This window comes from Danio rerio, chromosome 6 (genome assembly GCF_052040795.2).
Source record: "Danio rerio strain M-AB ecotype USA chromosome 6, GRCz13ab, whole genome shotgun sequence".
Taxonomy (NCBI): Eukaryota; Metazoa; Chordata; class Actinopteri; order Cypriniformes; family Danionidae; genus Danio; species Danio rerio.
The window spans coordinates 13,567,501-13,591,213 of NC_141026.1; the positions used below are offsets into that span (position 1 = coordinate 13,567,501).

At 36.5% G+C, this 23,713-nt stretch overlaps 2 protein-coding genes across 21 annotated transcripts in view; one reads left to right on the forward strand and one right to left on the reverse strand.

Annotated features, from left to right (window-relative positions):
• Positions 1-23,713, forward strand: part of stk24b (serine/threonine kinase 24b (STE20 homolog, yeast)) — an 835,587-nt gene that overhangs the window by 192,697 nt on the left and 619,177 nt on the right. The window lies entirely within an intron of this gene.
• dock9b (dedicator of cytokinesis 9b) overlaps positions 1-23,713 on the reverse strand; it is a 182,308-nt gene that overhangs the window by 77,443 nt on the left and 81,152 nt on the right. For all 20 annotated transcript variants that reach the window (XM_087256670.1, XM_087256666.1, XM_087256668.1 and 17 more), the window contains exons 5-11: positions 19,696-19,765; positions 15,955-16,050; positions 14,146-14,280; positions 9,988-10,162; positions 6,648-6,703; positions 2,240-2,314; positions 2,009-2,149 (exon numbers count right to left, since the gene is read on the reverse strand). In XM_087256670.1, coding sequence (XP_087112796.1) covers positions 2,009-2,149; positions 2,240-2,314; positions 6,648-6,703; positions 9,988-10,162; positions 14,146-14,280; positions 15,955-16,050; positions 19,696-19,765 — 748 coding nt within the window. The remainder of the gene's footprint in view (positions 1-2,008; positions 2,150-2,239; positions 2,315-6,647; positions 6,704-9,987; positions 10,163-14,145; positions 14,281-15,954; positions 16,051-19,695; positions 19,766-23,713) is intronic.

Below are 23,713 nucleotides of genomic sequence, written 5' to 3' on the forward strand. Positions count from 1 at the left end.
TAGATAGCCCTTGAAACAGAAATTTTCCAGTACCACAATAAAAAGCAAAAGGTACAAACTTTTCCAGAATCCACCAGCTACAACAACAACATGGCTGAACATGCAGTTATTTTTGGCCATTATTAAGAATTTTTACAACAAACAAGCACATGTTTTAATACATTGATAACAGCATTCATGTTTTACAGTTATGCTTTTTAAGAAACATGATAAAAAATAAATCAATAAATTTTGCTATCTTTAATAATAAGTCCTTTATAGTAGTTCTATAACATATTTTCACGTCTGTCACTTGATGACACTCGAATATCATAGTGTAAATGCACAGTACAGTTACGAGCTTATTGCCACATTATATTATTATGACAAAATGATATTGTTGCCTTTCTTGAAGATAAATACCAAAAATAACACAACTCCAATAACTTTAGCAGTCGCCATCGTCAATCTTATATGAAGTAAGAGATTGCGATGACATACCTGTTGTCCCATTTCTTAGGGCTAAATTTGAAGTCCTTCCTCTTCACACTCTGTTTCAAGGACCAAGGGGAAGGGGTGGGGGTAATAAAATAGAAATGGGATTGGGCCTAAATGTGTACTTTTTTGTGAAAAATATAAACAATATAAAAGTGTGTTAAAATAGCACTTTGAAGTTATTTTAACATTTGTCAAAAATGCACTTTTATTATAAGCCCCCCTGTTTGCTTTTCCCCGAATTTTAATTTATTGTATTGCAAGTTGCAAATTGTATAATGACGATTTGTTCTTCAGCAGTCGAAAAAAAAATTGCTTAAAGGAGCTAATAATTTTGACCTTAAAATGGTTCATAAAATTAAAAAACTGCTTTTATTCTAGCCAAAATAAAACAAATAAGACTTTCTCCAGAAGAAAGAATATTATTAAATTCAATTTAATTGAATTCACCTTTATTTGTATAACGCTTTTACAATGTAGATTGTGTCAAATAAGCTTCACATAAAAGATCATAGTAAATTGAAACAGTGTCAGTTCAATTTTAAGTTTAAGTTCAGTTCAGTTTAGCTCAGTTCAGTGTGGTTAATAATCACTACTGAGAGTCCAAACACTGAAGAGCAAATCTATCGATGCGTAGCTCTTCAGATCCCGAAGCATGCAAGCAAGTGGCGACATACTGTAAAATTTCTTTGCTCTGTTAAACATCATTTGGGAAATATTTAAAAAAGTAGCTCTAAAGTTTCTTTTTGGTAGAACATAAAAGAATATATTTTGAAGAATGCTGAAAACTGGTTCCCACTGACATCCATAGTATGTTTTTTCCTACTTCTTAAGTGATTTTTTCAACTACAACACAAATTTATAATGAAAGTGGACTTTAATCATATTTCAGAGGCAGTACAAGTTGTTAAGCAAAGTACATACTGTAGACAGTAAAACTGAATTTAAGTCATACTTAAGAAGGTTAAACATATCAATCTTAAGGTAAACTAACTGCATTTAATAAAAACTATTATATATTTGAAGTCAACTGCAAATATAATGCATTTATGTTTCAAAAATATGACATTTATTTCAAATGTAACTAATGTTAACAATCATTTAAAGTATATTTTAGTGCACATTAATTGCCATTAGTGTACATTAAGCAGTACACTATTGTAAATATAATAGCAACAAGTATGGAAGTACACATAAAGATGTATTATAATAAAACATAAGTGAATTAAAGAATAAGTCATAACTGGTCTTACTGTAAACTATGAAACATTTGAAATAATGTGTTCAAAACATTACATGTAATTCACCCTTAAGTGTGTTTTAATGTATATTATTTCCCTAAAAAGTACACTTTATAAAAGTATACTGAATTTCACAATGGTATAGGGGGCTGAGCATTAAATCTATACACAATTCTCCCTCTTTCCCATGAAGTTTGGCTGGTTCCCACAGCACATCCCTCATCACTGACAGTAACGCCCAGCCAAAGAAAAGAGCTTTAAAACCACAGAAGCGCTGTGTGTGTGAATCTTACATTAGTAGTAGGTCCCTCCTCATTCTCTGCAACACAGCTCTGAAGGTTGAAGGACAGATCATTGCAGCAAACCAAAACTCTCTTTCCAAACTTCTCCTCGAACTGCTTCACGTCAGGTTCAATGCCAGACAAATCCAGTCTCTACAGGCCAAAACAAACACGCAAAGAGCTCCAAACCAGCAGCTCATCATGTGATTTAATGGACTGTTTATTATTAGAGCTGTGGCTTACCTGTGTGTCAGGATCTAAAGTGAAGAGTTTCAGACGAGTCTCACTCCTCATCTTGGACTCAATATCTCTTGCACTCTGAAAAGCAAAAAACAGGATGCCAGTTGCTAATTATCAAAGTTGATGTCCTGTTCTAGCATGATGCATGAGAAAATGACTATTTTGTTCTGATTTGTAGTAAAACATCAAACAAAAGTCCATGCATATTTCAACAAAACAATGCTTAACCACATTCAGCACACATTGCAAAGTCCTGTCTGCAGAGGATAAGGATACAGGCATTTGACTGGCCTGCCTGCAGTCCCGACCTGTCTCCAACAGAGAATGTGTGGTTGTAACGACGGGGAGTGACACCAACAACAGAAGTTTGAATCCACGTGCAGGTTTATTAGAATTGTCAGGCAAGCAGTGGTCAATACAGGCAGTTGGTCAGAGGCAGGCAGCAAACAGCATTAAATAAATAAACAAGGCAAAGGATCAAAAACACGGCGTTGTAATGTCACTGTGACAGATAACAAGACTCGGCAATGTGAATGAGTGTGTGTGCTGCTTAAATACTGTGCGAAATCAGTCTTGAAGCAGGATCAGCTGTAGGAGTCTAATCAGTGGAGACTTGGGGCAGGTGTGTGTGGCATGACTGAATATGTAGTCCATTAACTGGCAGATTTGTAGCTCCATGAGTGAGTGTTTACCAGCGACATCTGGTGGTTTGTTCGCTGGTGAACATGACAGTGGTGCATTTTGAAGCACATTAAATATTCATCAAAGGCAGCAACACCAAAGCTCCAAAAATACAAATTTATTAAATTAAAAAAGCTGACACAAAGCGTGTAACATTTCGAGCCACACGGCTCTTCATCAGACTGTGTGGCTCAAAACGTTACACGCTTTTAGTCAGCTTTTTTAATTTAATAAATTTGTATTTTTATAGCTTTGCTGTTGCCGCATTTGAGGAATATTTAATTTGCACCTTTTGCGTTTTTTGGATGTGTGTGCTTTTGTACAGTTTTTGCATTTTGAAGCAAAAAATGTGACAACGAAGACTTTTATCGATTGCCCACTTTAAGACTTTGCAGGAACAATGGGACAAAATTACATCTGGAACACTTCATCACTTGGTGTCTTCCGTCCCTAATCATCTTTTAAGTAAATAGTTAAAGTTTAAGGAAAGTTAAAGTTATGAGGAACACATTAAATAATGTTTGCTGTATTGTCTGCATTGAAATACAGGTCAAAATAAATTTAGAAATCACTGCTTTCTTTTTTTATTTGCGTTTCCCGTACTGTCCCAACTTTCTGATTTGGGTTTGTATGTATAATTTTTTTAAGTTAGGGTGAGTTATTTATAAAACAAAATACATGTAGTTATTAGGCATGTAAGTTTACATGATGCAATCCATGATCGATTATTGTTTTAATGAATTATTGATTAATCGCTAAGTCTAATTATTAACCTTATTAATGCAAAATGTAAGACAGGATGTGCAAATAACGCTCAAAACGCAAGTATCATCCAAAGTGAAATGTTTTTATGCAAATAAAAATCTTGTAGGATTGTAAAAAGAATCAGTATAATGTATTAACTAATATAAAACATGTAAAAAGTGTCAGTTGTCACTGGCAACATCTGCGTGTGCATGTATAGATAAACAAATCATCTTTGCTTTGGTAAGTGTGTAATTTTCTTACCAAATGTGCATATGTAACCCAGACGGTCCTACACCACGCAACCCGCTCTGAGCTTGGATCGAACCAGCAACTTTCCGCATGAAAGTCAGTTGCTCTACCAAGGAGGCTAAATTGCATGGCCTCCAACTTCTGTCAGGTGTGAGGTTTATTAGCACTGTACTTCACTAGCTGGTCTCCGCTACACTCATCCCCTAAACCTCATTCCCATCCGGGTCACGGCACCAATGTAATCCCGACGGTCCTACACCACCCAAACCCCTCTGAGCTGCAATTGAACCGGCAACCTTCCGCATGGGAGTCAGTTGTTCTAACAAGGAGGCTAAAGACCATGGCCTCCAGCATCTGTCAGAGGAGTGAGGTTTACCTGCACTTCACAAGCTGGCCTCTGCTACACTCACCCACCTAAACCTCACTCCCTTCTGGGTTGTGGAAACAATGTTACCCCTGCGGTCCAACACCACCCAAACCCCTCTGAGCTGGGATCAAATCGGCGACCTTCCGCATGGGAGTCGGTTGCTCTAACAAGGAGGCTAAAGAACATGGCCTCTAGCGTCTGTCAGAGAAGTGAGGTTTACCTGCACTTCACTAGCTGGCCTCCGCTACAACACCCCCAATACCTCAGTCCCTTCCGGATCGCGGCAACAATGTAACCCCGACGGTCCACCCAAACCACTCTGTGTACACCACCCAAACCACTCCGAGCTGCGATCAAACCGGCGACCTTCTGCATGGGATTTTCGGAAAATTCTGAATTTGTGATTAACAATTTGCTAATGCTGTCCTCAATTGACGTGATGCAATACTTTGCCATCTAAGCTAATTGCCAATCACAAACACAGGGAAAGCTAACCAATCACAACACATTTAATTTTTTAGAAGGCGGGCTTTCATCAGTCCTGGTACTTGTCGAGCCGTTAGTGGCATTCTGGGAAGAAAGTTATTATAATAACTTAATTCTATGACAATAATAAATGTTTTTTTAGAACCACCAGATCATGAGAACATATGCTAGTACACACCTCAAACAGAATCAAGACTTGTATAAACAATAATAGAATGTGTTTAATAAACTCATGCTTGCTCGCTTGATTTTTCCCTCATATCTGCTGTAAACCGTGCTTAAACCACATGCAACTCAAACATGGCCGGCTAGTGAAGTGCTATGCAGGTAAACCTCACTCCTCTGATCTCAAAAGGTGTTCTAGCGACAGATGATAGAGGCCATGGTCTTTAGTTGTTAGTGCAACCGACTCCCATACAAAAAATCGCCGGTTCGATCCCAGCTTAGACAGGGTTGGGTGCAGTATGACCGATGGGTTACATGTAGGGGCTTGTCTGGGATGAAAGTGGGGTTTAGGGGTATGAGTGTAATGGAGGCCAGCTAGCGAATAGCTATGCAGGTAAACCTCACTCCTCTGACCTCAAATGGTGTTCTAGCGACAGATGCTTTTTGATAACTCTAACATTTTACAGTTGAGAACTGCTGTTTGTTAACAGTACATTTCTGTTCAATACAACCGATACAGTATATGGTTAACATGTTTACAGTCGTTTTCTATAAAAAGAGCAGTTGTGAGTGTAAATTCCTTTACAGTAAACTACTGTTTAGATCAGGGGTCACCAATCTTGGTCCTGGAGGACTGTTGTCCCTGCAGGGTTTAGCTCCAACTTGCCTCAACACACCTGCCTGGGTGTTTCAAGTATATCTAGTAAGACCTTGATTAGCTTGTTTAGGTGTGTTTGATTAGGGTTGGAGCTAAACTCTGCAGGACACTGGCCCTCCGGGAACAAGTTTGGTGACCCCTGGTGTAGATTAATCACAGGCCTCCCTATTGTTACATATGTAATTTTTACATAAGTCTTATAATTTTATTTATCATGAGGAAAAAATGAACCTGACTTGGCATTTAATTCTAATTTGCAATTATTAATTTATTCATTTTCCTTCATATAATGAATTCCTTCTTCATAATTCACCTGTACCACATGTCTATGGACTGTGGGGGAATCCAGAGCACCTGGAGGAAACCCATGTGTACCCAAGTAATTTTCTTTCTGTGAGCCACCATGCCACCAATTTGCAATTATATAGTTTTAAAAATGTTTAACCATTTTTTTTTACGGTAAAAAAAGAACAGTCATAAAATTATAAAACATTTTAATGACCTGTGCTTTAAATTAAATTGTCCTCATTTGTACGTCACTTCAAATAAAGGTGTCTGCCAAATGGATAAATATAATGATAAGTTAAAGATTTAAGATAACTAAACCGCGAGGGGACATGTGAGAAAATATTCAAAGATAAGAGAGGAGAGGCGCCTAGACGATTGATTCCAAGGGGGAGAGAGAAGGAGGACAGGAGACTAAAGAGCAAGAGAGAGAGATGTGATGAGAAAGAGAGTGCGAATGTGTGTGTGTTTCCAAAGTGTGGGTGGTTCATTGTGGAAAGATTGGAAAACATTAGCCGAGAGGACTAAGGCTGGGTGGAAAATCTGTGGATGTGTAGAGAGAGGGCAGACAGTGAGGACGCCAGCATTGAGATCATACTACAGTCAAGACACAAGAGCCATAAACCAGTGCTCACTTCCAAACACACACACACACACACACACACACACACAGACACACACGTTCAGCCTGTGAAACTGTAGATGATTGTTTGTGTAATCAACTAATCAGGAGATCATATGTGTCTATATGTGTGTCTGCGTGTTCACAATACCTGGAAGCTATCCTGAAAGTTCCCTGGAGAGATGTCTGTCTTGCCCATCTCATCATCTGTGTGAGAGAAAACACACATGCTGGATTGAAACACACAAAACCAGCAAAGCAGTGGTACAGCACACAGACATTAGTCTCAATGTCTACAAATCAACATGCAGTGAGCGCCTGTAGCAAACGCTCAAATAACAGTGATAACTGATTAAAACAAACACTAAATACTGGTTGCCCAAACATTAAAGCCGTACATTTTTATCATGAATACATTTTTTTATATCAGTGTGGGTGAATGCATTCTGGGTTGTTAGTGCACATTAGTGGTCACCAACTTTTTAAGCAACGCTGGTTCAAGAAGTTAGTTTCCCATCATTTTTTTCAATAGGGATTTTTAAAAGGGATTGTTCACGCAACAATACAATTTCAGACAACATTTACACACCCTTCGCAAAACCTATTTGAGTTTCTTTCTTCTGTTGAACACAAAAGAAGTACACATTGTCATTTTTATGGTCAAACTATGGTCTCAGCTGTCAGGATTTTGCCACTTTGGTCTTGTTAATTCTTGTTTCTGTATGTGAAGTCCAGACACTAGTCCTGTCATGTCTTGTTTGTTATGCTTAGCTCGAGTTTTCTCGGGTCGAGCACTTATTTTCTGTCATTGTGTGTCTTTTGTCTTTGTACGAGCGCCGTCTTGGCTGCCCTTGGATCGTGTGCGCTACCACTTTATGCGTGATCCTTGCTCTAGATGCGTGGTCTCGTCCTGGTGTGTTTGTTGTTTTGTTCACAGCATGGTGTTTTCAACCAGTCTAGTTGGTTTTAGTTGGCGGTGGGATTGGATCATGCATGTCGCATGTGAGTGCACGGTCAGTGCTTTATTTGTTGTGTGCTCGTGTCTTCTGTTCAGTCTTCTGTTGGTGTTGTGTTTAGCATGTGGTTAATTTTTACATGTGCCACATGCTTTAGTGTTTTAAGTGAACACGAGGTTAATGAGTTTTCTCATTGGGTGCGTGTTCTAGTCCGGTTTTACGTAAGCACATGGCTTGTGTTTTTCTTTGTGTCATGTGCTCTCCTGTCTATTGTCTAGTCCCATTCTCCTAGTTAACCCATGATTAGTTTATTCAGTTCAACAGTTTGTTTGTTAATTATTTCTCTTTAAGCTGCGGTCACACTGCACTTTTCTCCCCATAGACTTCCATTCATACGCACGCGAATGCGTCAGACCGGAAACGCAAGCTTGTGCGACAAGTTTCGCAGTTCACTGCGTTGAAAAGTTCAAGCTTGGTGGACTCTGACCTGTGAAATTGCATCACTTGACTGCGTGAGACCAATCGTGAATAAAAACATGACCTCTCTGGACAGAATTTTGAAATATGGATCAATCGCTCGCTTATTTAAATGTCCAATCATCTTGTTTAATTTCGCCCATTTTTGGACCGGCCTACAACAGAATTTTGTAAGCTCAATCTCAAGTGTGACTGCGGCATTATAGTCTCCTCTTGTCTGCTGCTCAGTGCCTGTTTGTCACACACCTTTATCCTGTCTAGTCTTGTTCTAGTCCTGGGGTCCGTTCTTCATACCTTGCTTAAATGTTCAAAGATGATTTGACAGATCCTGGATCCTTTAATCTTGATAACTGATCTCTGGCTAATTTGGTTCTTCAAATAAGTTCGTGAATCAGATTAAAATGTCTGGATCAACTGATCTGAGATCGCTGCATGCATTGTGAAAGACAGATCTATCAATCCTCGTAATCCTGATCAGCAATGCAACGATTGTCTAACAAAACAGCAGCGTAATGACATCATCTGATTAGTATTCAATTATTAATGTGAGCAAATTTCTATCTGACATTTTTGTCAAAACTGACTTATTGACATATTCTTATTAAATGACAACTTATTTACATTATGGGAAGTTTTTATAAGTTATTTACATTATAAGACTTTTTATTTAAAAAACAAATGTTACACACACACACACACACACACACACACACACACACACACACACATATATATATATATATATATATATATATATATATATATATATATATATATATATATATATATATATATATATATATATATATATATATATATATATATATATATATATGCTTTCAGTATTACCTTTGCTTGATAAGACTCTAAGATAAGAAATAAGTCTGCTCCCGAGCAAGTTTGAGCTTCCAGACCTGTTGCTATGACAACAACTCGCTGAAGAGTTTTGAAGAACGAAATGATCCTGGATTGTGTCAAATCATAAATAACCAAATCCAGCTAATTGAGTAATCCAAGTATGAAGAACGAACCTCTGATCCCTGCCATCCTGCCCAGTCCAGTTTTTTGTCTTTTTGTGTTTTAGTTATGTTTTCCCCTCGGGGTAGTATTTGTTGCCTTTTGTTTTATTTTATAATTAATAAACCCATTTTTAGTCTGTATTTGAGTCCTCGCCCCTTTTCCACCCACCGGCCGTGACAGCAGCAACCAGCTTTGTTCAAAATATCTTCTTTTGTGCTGACTATCCCTTTACACCATTATAAGCCAAGTATCAAATTCATATTATAAAGCAAACCAATCAACATTGGTGCTCAAAACATATATGTCTTCAAAGGGTTTGCTAAAGTCTGTGAATGGTTGTTAGGGACATTCTGACCACAAGATTCAACTCAGGTTTCTCCTTCGATATGTTGGATTTTCACATATTTTATTGCATAAATCGATGTGAGGTAACAGAACATTTATCTTCAGCAATCTGTATGGTTTGTGTATCATTCATGATTTGTTCGCCACCATTCTTTAATAATTAGGGTCAGAAGTTTGTACAAATCCCAAGCCCTGAATATGACTAATGGCAGCAGTCATGCTTGCCTTAGCAAGCTCCACAAGTAATTAGTAACATTTGGTTCTGAGCTCTTATTGGCCGGCAGGTGTTTGTTGTTTTATACGAGGCGGGAAGAAAGGAATGTGCTGTCTCCTTTGAAACTCATCAAATGTAAATAAAGACTCCCAACCTCCTCTGCAGTGTGAAATCCAAAGGGTTTAAGAGGTGTTAAGTGTTACTGTTTGCGTATGGCTACGTGTGCGTCACTTCACAAGTCCTGGGTATATGGATCTATCTATTAAAAGACGCTTAAAGTGAGTGGGTGGTCTCTTCAAAGAACATATACACATATATGAGACGTGACCACACCGACTGGCTCTGCAAACACATGTCTGTGCGCTCAAACTGTGTCAACAATCTTGTATTATTGTTCAGTCAACAGATTCCACCTGTATCAGCGAACATACATGACATCAGACACACACACACACTCTCTTGCTGGTTCACATACACACCATCATGCAACTCTCCATTTCTTCTTTCCTGCATGGCAAGTTCAAAGCTGCTGTGGAGGATCTTGTTGAGGGTGCTGATCCAGTCATCCATCTCTCCTTCACTGTCTGCAGCTAGAAGATAAGTGCTTTTATCCTGCATCTTCAGCTCAAAAGCGAAACGCCGCACCTTACTGTTCTGCACACATGGACACAAAGAAAAAGACATTTAAAGGGGACCTATGTCTCTTTTTACAAGTTGTAAAATAAGTTGGTGCATTTAAGTGTGTATGTTAAATTTCAGCTTAAAGTACCCCACAAATAATTTTGAAACTGCCCCCTGTTAGGCATAGATTGATATTGTGCTTATTTTACTTTAAATTCAAAAGACATTGTGCTTCCTGCCCTCTTTTCAAAAGAGGGCTGAGCTACAAATGCATATGTGTCAACTAATGTTATCTCTGTTAAAAAAGAAATGGCTCAGAACAAGCTATTCTTTGGAGACTACAGTGTTAATTTGTGCATCCTAAATCTCAACATCTATAACACTGACATTTTCTTCAGCAGCTATGTTGTGAAAACTCTAATGGCGGACTGCTGCTTCTCACTTAGGGCTGTTTATGCTAATTTGAGAAATAGAGAGAGATCATCACTAAAGAGTAGGACTTTCCCACTACTATGAATGTCAATCAAAGTGTTTCTGCAGACTATGTTTATAAAGTGTGATTATAAAAATATAGAATGAATTCATTTTTACCATTAGATGCTGGTTATATTCACACACTGCTGCAACACAACTGTGCTTCAAACCACTTGAAAGTGATGTTTGCTTTTGGAGTTGTCCTAAAATTGTTAATGATTGGATTCTGCTTTTTCAGTTTTTATCAAAAGTGCTGGAAAAACAAAATCAGAGTACAGTGATTAGATTTATAACGCCTTTGACTCTCTGTGGTCATTAAAAATTCCAGGATGTCCTTCGAAAAAGAGTAGGGGTTTAACGCCGGTTTAACGTCATCCTGGCCAAATCTGCCCACTGGCCTCTGTCCATCATGGCCTCCTAACCCTCCCCATATCATAATTGGCTTCATCACTCTGTCTCCTCTCTACCAATCAGCTGGTGTATGGTGTGTGGTCTGGTGCAAAATGGCTGCCGTCGCGTCATCCAGGTGGATGCTGCACACTGGTGGTGGATAAGGAGATTCCCCCCTATGTGTAAAGCGCTTTGAGTGCCTAGAAAAGTGTTATATCTATATAAAGAATTATTATCATTATTCTTATTATTATTATTGTTATTATATATATATATATATATATATATATATATATATATATATATATATATATATATATATATATATATATATATATATATATATATATATATATATATAAAATACTGACTGTGGAGTAATGAACAGATGTAAACAATGTATAGTAGATCTTTAATTGTGCTTATTATTATCAAAAATGCTAATGTGCATTATGCATTATTTGTATGGATTAATAGTGCAAACTGGGATAGAGAATATAGTGTGCTACTAAGCAAAGAATGAAACTTTTATGTCCACGTGTTATCCGTTTAATTCATTGGTTTATCTGGTATTACAGAAAACGTTGGTTTTAAAACCTTGAATTTTTATTAAAAAAAAGAACAATTATAGTCCCATGCCTACTTCTAATACTACCAATTCTATACCAATACTTTAATAAGTTTTTATTGATTTTACATAAGAATGTAGCTGTAAATGTAAAGTCAGTAATGTGCAAATAAAATGCAAACATTTTTCGTTTAGCTCCTTTTGAAATTTTGATTATCTCTGCAAAACTTAAAGCAAATGGAGAACTTCGATATTTCAAAATGCCAAAATGCAACAAAATGTCCAATATTAAATACTTAATATGGCAAAACAAAGTTAATATTTTTGTAAAAGATACTTTAATAATCTTTGTTTTACTAGCCACTCTTTTTTTTAGTTAATTTGCGTAGAATAGTGGTTTATTTAGTCTGGGAAAATAATCAAAGACACAGGAGAGTCTGAGAAGTCCAATTTGACTTGATCTCCATTTATTATCATTGCAAATCTAGAAGAACAATTGAGACGTTAGACATCTTGTGACTTTTATTCCTCAATGAGAATGCAAAAGTGCCGAAGACTTGTGAATTATTTTACATTTGATTAATTAAATGACAACTTTAAACCAGAAGTGACTCTGGAAAAAAGCAAATTCATCCAGAAGAAGTCTGAAAGTCATTTATTCCCAGACGACTGCTGAGGAATATCTGGCTCTTTCGCATGTGCACCTGTTGAAATGTTTAGGTTTTGGTACTAGAAATAACTTCTCTTTTGTCCTGAAATGTGGAAAACAGACCAAATGTCAAAAGACAGATGTTGAAAACAGACAAAACAGGCTGCGCATACCAAAAAGGACTACTTTATTCTTTCAGGAGGGCTGCTGAATTGAGGAATGTGATCAGATTTGCACTCTCACACTGAGCACCACAGGAGAACGTGGAAATATTTGACCCTGAGAGAAATCAAGCGTGAATTACAGTAGACTGGACTTCATATTTCCCTTTCTCTCTTTTTTTATTGTTCCCTTTCTCCACCGCCCTAAAGTAGCCCCATCTGAGGAACTGACCTTCCAAACATTGATATCCCCTCTTGGTCGAGACAAAGGAAGAGACTCATGAGGATGTTATTAGAGATCTGAGCTCCTTGTGTAAACTGCTTTGTGCTGGAGTAAATACACAAAACAAAGCATTTATTCTTCAGATGCCCTTGTGAACTTTAAAAGAATGTTCCATGGGTCAAACAACTTAAGCTCTGTCTATCAAATTAGTCAAACGATGTTGATTATCACAGGGAATAATTTCGATTTGATTTGATACCTCAAATTTCAAAATAAACAGTAGATCTTAATTCAGTACATGACAAAACATGTCACGGTGATAAAACTTTTAGAAAAAAAAATCCCTTTTGTCTTATTTACCTTTCAAAGGTACGTATAAATATACACTACCTGACAAAAGTCTTGTTGCCTATCCAAGTTTTAAAAACAGCAAATAATAACTTGACTTCTAGTGGATCATTTGGTATCTGAAGGGGCTTTTATAAAAGGCAAAGGCCTCTAGATTACGCTTATTTTAGCAAAATAAAATATGATCATGCCTTAATGTTCTATTATTTAATTGCAAAAGAAAGGTCAGACTTTGCTTAGACAAAAGTCATGTCACTTAACAGAAATAATGTACAGTATAGAATATAAAGTCATGATGCAGTAAAAACAGAAATAATATTGTGTATAACTCCCATTAGCTTGGAGGACTGCATCCACACATCTCTGCAGTGACTCAAATAACTTATTAATAAAGTCATCTGGAATGGCGAAGAAAGTGTTCTTGCGGGACTCCCAGAGTTGATTAAGATTCTTTGGATTTGGACATGCTCAATAATGTTCATGTCTGGTGACTAGGCTGGCCAATCCTTGCCGTTCTTTGCTTTTAAGAACTTTGATGTGAATGCTGAAGTATGAGAAGGAGTACTATCCTGCTGAAGAATACTGTGGTTTGTAATGTAATGGGCAGCAAAAAATGTCTTGACACCTCAGGCTGTTGATATTGCCATCCACTCTGCAGATCTCTCACATGCTGACAGTGCTAACCACTGAGCCGCCGTGTCGACTTGGTTGCTCCAACACTTAAAGTTTTAATTTTATAGCGAAACAAATGTGTTGTTCATTTGCATGAAGAATTTAAGATGCTGATCACAGTCAATATACAGTATGCTGTATATAATATGTATACCAGCTTATATCAGCTTCCAAAAACGATCAGATGTGCTCCAACATTAGGCACATTCAGGTCAAGACTGAAAACACATCTGTTTAGCTGTACCTGCTGAATAAGCACTGTGCTACATCCAACAGATCGCACTATTGTGTCTTTCTTTTCTTTTCCATTCTTTTATAACCTGTTTTAACACATTTAATCTGTTTTAATGTGTTAATAATTTTTCATTGTTTATTTTAATTTCCTTATACTTCTCTTTTATTCCTGTTTATGTAAAGCACTTTGAATTGCCACTGTGTATGAAATGTGCTTTATAAATAAACTTGCCTTGCCTTGCCTTAAATGCATTCAGTACATACTGTTACAAATATATCTGTTGTACTGCAAGTTACCTGGATGACACCCATGCAGGAGTCCAGGAAGATGGTTCCTTTGGGTTCTTTGGATATTTTCTCATCCTTGTAGAAGTTCAAATTGTACGATCCATCCCCCAGTTGGGTTAAGTGGAAATATCTTCTCTTAAAAGACTACAGGGAAACAAAATTGGGAGGGAATGAGAAAATACAGAAAACAAATGAGTAAAAAAACAGCATATGCAAACACTTTGTTTAGATGTTAAACTGGTGACTGTTCTAAAAATAACATCGGGGGGGAAAAGACCATGGGAAAATGGATCAGCTGGTAAGGCCACACTTCCTGTCCACTGAAACAGTACATTGAAATAAGGCAGGGTTTACTTGAAATTAATATTCTGGTAACACTTTACAATAAGGTTCATTAGTTAATGCATTTACTAACATGAACTAATCATGAGCAACACATATACAGCATTTATTAATCATAATTGAACATTTACTAATGCATTAGTAACATCCAAGTCCATGCTTGTTAACATTAGTTAATGCACCATGAGTTAACATGAACAATGAACAACTGCATTTTCCTTAACTAACATTAACTTACATGAACAAATATAGTAGTAAATGTATTGTTCATTGTTTGTTCATGTTAGTAAATGCATTACTTAACATTAACTAATGAACCTTATTGTAAAGTGTGGCCAATATTCTCTCAGAAACTGAATTTTATGAATTACAAAAAAATTGCGTTAAATTAGAATTTCCAGTAAAGATATGTATTTTTGCAACTTTTCATTATCTGAATGAATGCCACTTGCTGAATTAAGAATTCATAGCTTACTAAAAAGTGTGTACTGTATAAGTATAATTTTTACATAATGATTTCTGAAAATTTTCATTCAATTTTTTTCATTAAACAAAAGTTTGAAGTAGAAACACTGAAATTGTTACTATGATGTATTTTTTTTGGGAATAAAATTGCATTTTACAACAGCTAATTTTGACTTGTAATATTGCATATGTCAAATTGCAAGGTCAAATTGCATACATAAAAATAAATGAAGTTTTTTTTTTTACATATATGTTATGTTTTCTTAACATATACAGTTGAAGTCAGAATTATTAGCCCCCTTTTGATTTTTTTTTTTTTTTTAAATATTTCCCAAATAATATTTGACAGAGCAAGGAAATTTTCACAGTATGTCTGATAATATTTTTTCTTATAGAAAAAGTCTTATTTGTTTTATTTTGGCTAGAATAAAAGCAGTTGTGAATTTTTCAAAAACTATTTTTGGGACAAAATTATTATCACCTTTAATCTAAATTTTTTTTTGATAGTATACAGAACAAACCATCGTTATAGAATAACTTGCCTAATTACCCTAACCTGCCTAGTTCACCTTATTAACCTAGTTAAGCCTTTAAATGTCACTTTAAGCTGTATAGAAGTGTCTTGAAAAATATCAAGTAAAATATTATTTACTGTCATCATGGCAAAGATAAAATAAATCAGTTATTAGAAATAGGTTTTTCAAACTATTATGCTTAGAAATGTGCTGAAACAATCTTCCCTCCATAAAACAGAAATTGGCAAAAAAATAAACAGGGCCGCTAATAATTCAGGAGGGCTAATAATTCTGACTTCAACTGTATGTTTTAATAACAGTATACTAATGTTATATTTTCATAAATGTATATTAGTTTTCTATTGTTTACTTTATTTTCCACACACTACACACACTTGGTAAATAAATCTCATTCTGATTCTGATTCTGAAATACATCATCATCATCATCATCATCATCATCATCATCACATTGTCTGTGCATATGGCCAACTCACCTTCATGGTAACACTAATGGCACTGTTCATGTTTGCTTTGTACAGCCAGCCGTGTTTAGACACGCCCCCTCTTTGAGAACCCAATGATGCAGCATCCTTCAAAAAAAAATAACACACATAAGGCCCTTATACACCCACAAAACTGTGACTTCATCTGTTTCTTAAAGCCTGAATGCAAATGAAAAGTCGATATCTACAACAGTTTCCCACATTTGAGTCTCTCTGGACGCCCTCCTCCGTGTTTCAACATGAAGTCCATTTTCACCTGACCCCCTCAATTATTCATGCCCCCCCTCATCCCTACAGGGAGCAGCCTTCAAACTGAACAAACAAACTCCTTCCCTGAGCGAGCGCTTAGACAGGACGGCAGACATGGAGCTGGAATTCTGGGAAATGTAGGTGAAACTCAATCAGGGGATCAGATAGCTCGGAGACAGCTGAGTCCTGCGTCTGCTCTTTCTCCAAGGCTAATGCGGTCCCAAAAGGCTCCGCACAAACGCATTGCTAATAAGCTGTGAGTTCCTTATTATTTATTTATTCAGCGTATCGGCCATTGAGAACAGAGGGAAGGAGAAGTCATCTGTTGTAATCCACTGATGAAGTACGAGGCATGGAAGTACAGTAGTGTGGTGAATGGCATTTCCTTTACGCTACCGAGGAAACTGCTGGAGTTAAGAAACAATAGCACATGCTCTTTCATAATTGCAAAACAAATGTCTAGACAGAGCAAGTTTAAACAAATAAAGATGACCAAATTCTAGAGCTGCACACTAATTACGTTAATCACTACTCTGAATCATGTAAATGTACTTACATGTCTGTAATGGAAAATTTGAGATATCTTTCAACCAAGGGTTTGATATTTTTCAGCCCAGTGGACCTAAAGATATAGTTCACCTCTAAATGAAAATGTGCAGTTCATTTGCGCAGACTGAGACCATCTAATGTGTTTGTTTTTTTTCAGCCGGACATTATATATGATTAAAAGGAAAAATAGTTGGGTCACACTTTATTTGATGGTCTGTTTGTTGAATTTAAGTTACATTGCCTCTACATGCTAACTACTTCTCATTAGATATAAGTAGACCGTTAGAGTTGGAAATAAAGTGAATACTTTAATAAATAATAAATTTGCAACAATTTCCAAAAATATTTTTTCACATTGTCATTATGGGGTATAGAGCTGCACAATTAATCGTTAAAAAATTGCGATCTCGATTCGACCCCCTAGACGATCTTAATCCAGCATTTCTACGATTCTGAAAATCATATTTTAAAGTTCAGGAGAGAGGAAAAGGCGGCTGCACGAGTCTTTTCATTGTTTCACATACATTGCTAAGTGACATTAACACCTCTAAATAATGTTGAATGAGTCACATACTGTATTTATAAGGTATAATTCATCAAAAAAATTAAATTTTTGTCTTAATATAATGATGTTTTCGCGGCCGGGAAATCACACGTGACGTGAGCTGCTGACCGTGAGCTGTTATCACAGAGAGGGCGCGCGCGAGTCTACTTTAGTGAACAGAACCTGCATATGTTGCAAGTAACAGGTAATACAGTTGTAAATAATATTGTTTGTGGCACAGAGTGATCGTTTGGGAGCCGCGTGCGAAGTATAAACAAGCACTTAGCATTCAAAATGAAACAGAAAGTGTGCACGTCATTTAAATGATCATATTGCATTTTGGAGTTATGATTGTGGCAAGCATTTGAAATGTTTTTTCTTTTATAGCAAACACACAGTTGTGCATGAAAATAAATGTTAACAATGTCAGTATAACTACTCTAGCCTATATATTGTTAAATATAATCTGATAATGGCAAATGTCTGATTTTACCAGTGAATACATGTCTAATATGACAGATTCAAGCCTATATCTCAAACATAATAATTCAACATCAGAATTATTATAAGTAGAATAGAATTATTTATAAAAACCAGTAGACCTACACATAATATTATTATTGAGGTTGTGCCATATGTTTGTTTTTACCATACCTTTATTTTACATCTACAGAATCGTAAGAAAATCGTGATCTTTATTTTGAGCAAAAAAAATCGCGATTCTCATTTTACCCAGAATCGTGCAGCTCTAATGGGGTATTGTGTGTAGAAGTTAATAAATGAACTTAATCCATTTTAGGTAAAGGCTGTAACATAAAAAAAGTTTAAAAAAAGTAAAGCGCTATAAATACTTTCCGGATGCACTTTACTTGCAAAGTTTCTTATAGTCAGTTAAAGGTGTGTTGAATGTCTGTATCAACAGATATTAAGCAGACAGTCTACTAATACTCAAAAGGACCATCAAAATAAAGTGTTACCAATAGTTGTGAGCGAAACGGAAAATATCTAATGCTCCTGACAGTACATTGTGGTCTTATGAAGCGAAGCGATCCATCTGTGTAGAAAATAAACTATATTTATAACATTACTGCCTTCAGAAAGCAGCTTCTGCCAAAGCTCTTGAGTGCATTCAGGAGAGTCTGGAGCACGAGACTCCTACTGCAATATGACTTGCATTTCATAAATGACTGAAAAACACGGTTTCAGCTAAAATGCATATGTTCTACCTAACAAAAAGAGACACATACAGTATATGTTAAAAGGCCTGATGGTGGGAAAAGTAACAACAGATTATATATATATATATATATATATATATATATATATATATATATATATATATATATATATATATATATATATATATATATATATATATAATTAACTACATTTAATTTAAATACTATTCATTCATTAATTTTCTTTTCGGCTTAGTCCCTTTATTAATCCAGGGTTGCCACAACGGATTAAATCGCCAACTTCTCCAGCACATTTTTATGCAGCCGATGCCCTTCCAGCCGCAACCCATCTCTGGGAAACATCCACACACACTCATTCACACTCATACACTATGGACAATTTAGCCTACCCAATTCACCGCATGTCTTTGGACTGTGGGGGGAACCGGAGTACCCTGAGGAAACCCACACGAACGCAGGGAAAACATGCAAACTCCACACAGAAACGCCAACTGATCCAGCCGAGGCTCCAACCAGCGGCCCAGCAACCTTCTTGCTGTGAGGCGACAGCACTACCTACTGCGCCACTGCGTCTCCTCAAAATACTATTCATATATTAAATAAATAATTATTATTAACAAATGAATAATTTATTTAAAAATCTATTTTTAAATTAAAAACAGAAATAGAATAATAAAAATGGCCAGTTTTTTTTAAATGATTTAGTTTTAAATTATTACATTTTAATTTTATACATTTGTGTGTATATAATAAAATAGCAATAGAATATAAAAATAAAAATCATTGCAAAAATGATGGCAAATTTTACATAAAAAATGTGTGCACCCCTAACGCAGAAATTTAAATATGTGAATGAAAATTAAATCTTTGTATGTAAACAATCAAAATAAACATAATTTGAAGTCACAAGGAATGTTTGTCTAACCACTGTTGTCTAACGAGGGTCAGTGTGCACTTGAATTTCCCCTAAAATATCTTAATTTGTGTTTAGAAGATGAATAAAGAACTCATAGGACTGAAAGGACAGGTAACTAGTAATTAATGAGTAATTAATAACTTAAAAAAGGTGAGTAATTAATAACAGCATTTTTATTTTTTAAATGTACTCACACTATTTAAAAAACACCCATTTCCAAGTCAAATGTTTTTTCCAGGAATCACAGAAAACTATAATGGGTATTTGTGCCTTACCTCCTCCTTATCTGCATCCTCATCCACCTCAAACACGTGACTAGCGAGCTTCTCTGGCCGAGGAACTTTACTGTAAAAGAAACAAGACATAAAACAAGACATAAAGTTCTGCCGCAATAGCATATTAAGTCTAATTGTAGTGGTGTAACTAGCATTACCTAAAATGCTCTGACTGTTTTCAGTTTATGATTATGTGGTTGCTACATTAAATGAAAAACATCCCATCAATGAGCTAAACTATTTGAGGCGTCATTTATGTCTGAAGCACATACTATGTGTATGTGACTGTAAGTCAAGGGCACTGTTGCTATTATCACTCACACAGCTGTTGCAGAGCTCATGTGCATGTGTGAGTGTACTGTACAGTATGTCTGCTCAAGGAAACTGCATTAGTGGAACTATTATGAAGGAGTATAGGCGGATGATGATGATGATGATGATGATGATGGTGAAGCTTCATAACCACAGCACACATTATCTCCCTGCCTCCATCAGAATATGCTTCCTCTGCAACCTGTACCAAATGCTACACTATCTTCCTCCTGATCTCCACAATTTGATTTGCAGGTTATTGACCCCTGAGATATGACTACTCCATCAGTGACCTAAGAGAGGAAGTGACATCAAGGGATAGCAGACACTTGTTTAGTATGTGGCCTGAAACAGGTGAAGTATTTGCGTGCTGAATGACAAAAGAAAGCGGAAGAGAAGTGAAAAAAGGCGAGGAAATAGGAAAGGCACTGCTGATGAGTTGTTGTTGTGTGAAGAAAGGCATATTTCCCGATTTAGCTCAGGACAAGACCTTGCTGTCAACACTGGGGCAGAACAGGATGAGGACACTGATAACGGTAGAGAGTAAAATACCATCTCTCTCCTTTTCACGCACACAAATAAACACACTGTGATCAAACAATGGCTCCTGGGGTTTGTTCTTAACTTAAACAACCTAATATGATTATCAGATCCTGGATCTTTTCTGATCTCTGCCTAATTTGGTTCTTCAAACTAATTTGCGAATTGTATTAAAATATCTGGATGAGTTTGACTGATATGAAATAAGCCTGATCCTGAGCATGTTTAAGTTTAAAGACTTGTTGCTATGACAACAACTCCTGGATGAGATTTGAAGCATAAAATTATCCTGAATTGTTTTTAAATCTTAAGTAATTAAATCTACCTAACCTAGTAATTCATGTATGATGAAGGAATGCCTCTCATACATAGCTTAAACAATCTATGGGGATTTAGGAGATCCTGCATCTTTTAATCCTGACAGTTGAGGTTATCTGAGATTACTTTGTGTGTTTGTATTTGTTGTGAAGAACAGATCTACTGATTCTCGAAATCATGATCAGCAATGCAGCGACTGGCTTGTGGCACTACCTTGTAACATTACCTGAAAGTATTCATAGCGCTTCAGTTTTTCCAAATTTTTTATGTTACAGCCTAATTCCAAAATGGATAAAATAATTCAAAATTCTACACACAATACCCCATAATGAAAAATTTTTTTTAATTGTTGCTAATTTAATAAAATTATGAACCTGAAAAATCCCATGTACATAAGTATTTACAACATTATTTTGTTGATGCACCTTTGGCAGCAATTACAGCCTCAAGTCTTTTTGAATATGATGCCACAAGCTTGACACACCGGTCATTTGGGTATTTTTGCCCATTCCTCTTTGCAGTACCTCTCAAGCTCTATCAGGTTGGATGGGAAGCAACGGTGTACAGCCATATTCAGATCTCTCCAAACATGTTCAATAGGATTTAGGTTTGGGCTCTGGCTAGGCCACTCAAGGACATTCACCGAATTGTCCATTGATATTCTGGTGGTGTGCTTTGGGTCATTGTCCTGTTGGAAGATGAACCGTCACCCAAGTCTGAGGTCAAGAGCACTCTGAAGCTGGTTTTCATTCAGGATGTCTCTGTACATTGCTGCATTCATCTTTTCCTCTAACCTGACTAGTTTTCCAGTTCCTGCTGCTGAAAAATATAACCACAGCATGATGCTGCCACCACCATGCTTCACTGTAGGGATGGTATTAGCCTGGTGATGAGCGGTGCCTGGTTTTCTGCTAACGAAACGCCTGGCATTCACTCCAAATTGTTAAATTTTAGTCTCATCAGACCAGAGAAGTTTGTTATGGTCTGAGAGTCCTTCAGATGCCTTTTGGCAAATTCCAGGCAGGCAGCAGCTTCCGTCTGGCCATTCCACTATACAGGCCTGATTGGTGGATTGCTGCACAGATGGTCCTTCTGTAAAGTTCTCCTCTCTCCACAGAAGAATGCTGAAGCTCAGAAAGAGAGACCATCGGGTTATTGATCACCTCCCTGACTAAGGCCCTTCTTCGCCGATCACTCAGCTTAGATGGCCAGCCAGCTCTAGGAAGAGTCCTGGTGGCTCCAAACAGATGATGAAGGCCACTGTACTCAGTGGAACTTTCAGAGCAGCAGAAATTTTTCTGTAACCTTCCCCAGCCTTGTGCCTCCAGACAATCCTGTCTCGGAGATCTACAGACAATTCCTTTGTCTTCATGCTTGGTTTGTGCTTTGACATGCACTGTCAACCCTGGGACGTTACAGGTGTATGCCTTTTCAAATCATGTCCAATCAGCTGAATTTACCACAGATGAACTCCAATGAAGCTGCTGAAACATTTCAAGAATGATTAGTCGAAACAGAATGTACCTGAGCCCAATTTAGAGCTTCACGGCAAAGGCTGTGAATACTTATGTACATGTGATTTTTCAGGTTTTTTAATTTTAATAAACTTGCAACAAAACATTACATTAAAAATGTGGAAAAAGTGAAGCGTTATGAATACTTTCCACACACACTGTAATTAATATTGAATTATCAGCCATGTGAGCAAAATGACATACAATTTGTAGTAAATGAAAAAGTTTGTTAAATATGTGATAACTTTTCACATTTATTGTGGGCTATTTGAACAGGCTTTACACATTCATGTGTCAATAATTTAACAATTTATGTAGCTTCACCTTTAGACCAGATTTTCTTGGGGTTTGTATTGTGTTCTTAATCCCATTTCTTTAAAAAATCAAAAAGGCATTTTAATATTTAGGAAATATCTGCAAATCTGCACTTCAAATGACCAGAAATTAGCTCTCAATATTGTGTTAGAATGATTTCTGTAAAATTATATAATTATTCCTTCACAAAAATACTAATGAAAAAAAAAAAGCTTAATGAGAATGTTGGCCTTTTATCAAACACTCTCAGAAACTGTTCTAAACTGGGGTGTTTTTTGTACTTTTTTTCACAATGTAGATTACATAACACTCACTCACTTTCCTTCGGCTTTATCAGGGCTCACCACAGAGGAATTAACTGCCAATTACTCCTTCAAGTTTTCCAGCCACAACCCAGCACTGAGAGTACAACTCTGTTGTAATTAGCACTTTCCGCACATACCACGCCCACGTTAGTACAGAATTTTGCTGCTAAACATAAATATGTACACCTGTAGACAAAACTTTAGATCAGGGGTTCACAACAGCCTGTGACCCCTTAAATAAAAATGCCAGTGACTCGCGACCCCCAAGTTCCTCTTAGGTGGTTATAAATATGCAAACGTTGCTCATACAAAAACGGGCCAATATAAACAAGAGCATACTGACAACACAAAAAAGTGCAAGTCTAACAACCATATCATTTTATAGTCATTTATTCATTTGTTTAATTTAATATTAACCTCACCTAATGAGACTAGTGGTTTTCAGCACAAGTCTATTCTTGGTTTAATTTTGGAGATTGATAACCATAGATCATTCTCAATATTCAGTTGTGGCCTGTATTTATTTTTATTGTATTTGATTGCCATAAAGATGTTTAACCATAAAAAGTTTATCCTGGAGTTATAAAATCAATCTGCTGCAGCTGACACTATTGCCGTGTTAATAATTTAACGTAAACACATCGTTCATTCATTCATTCATTCATTCATTTTCTTTTCGACTTAGTCCCTTTATTAATCTGGGGTCACCACAGC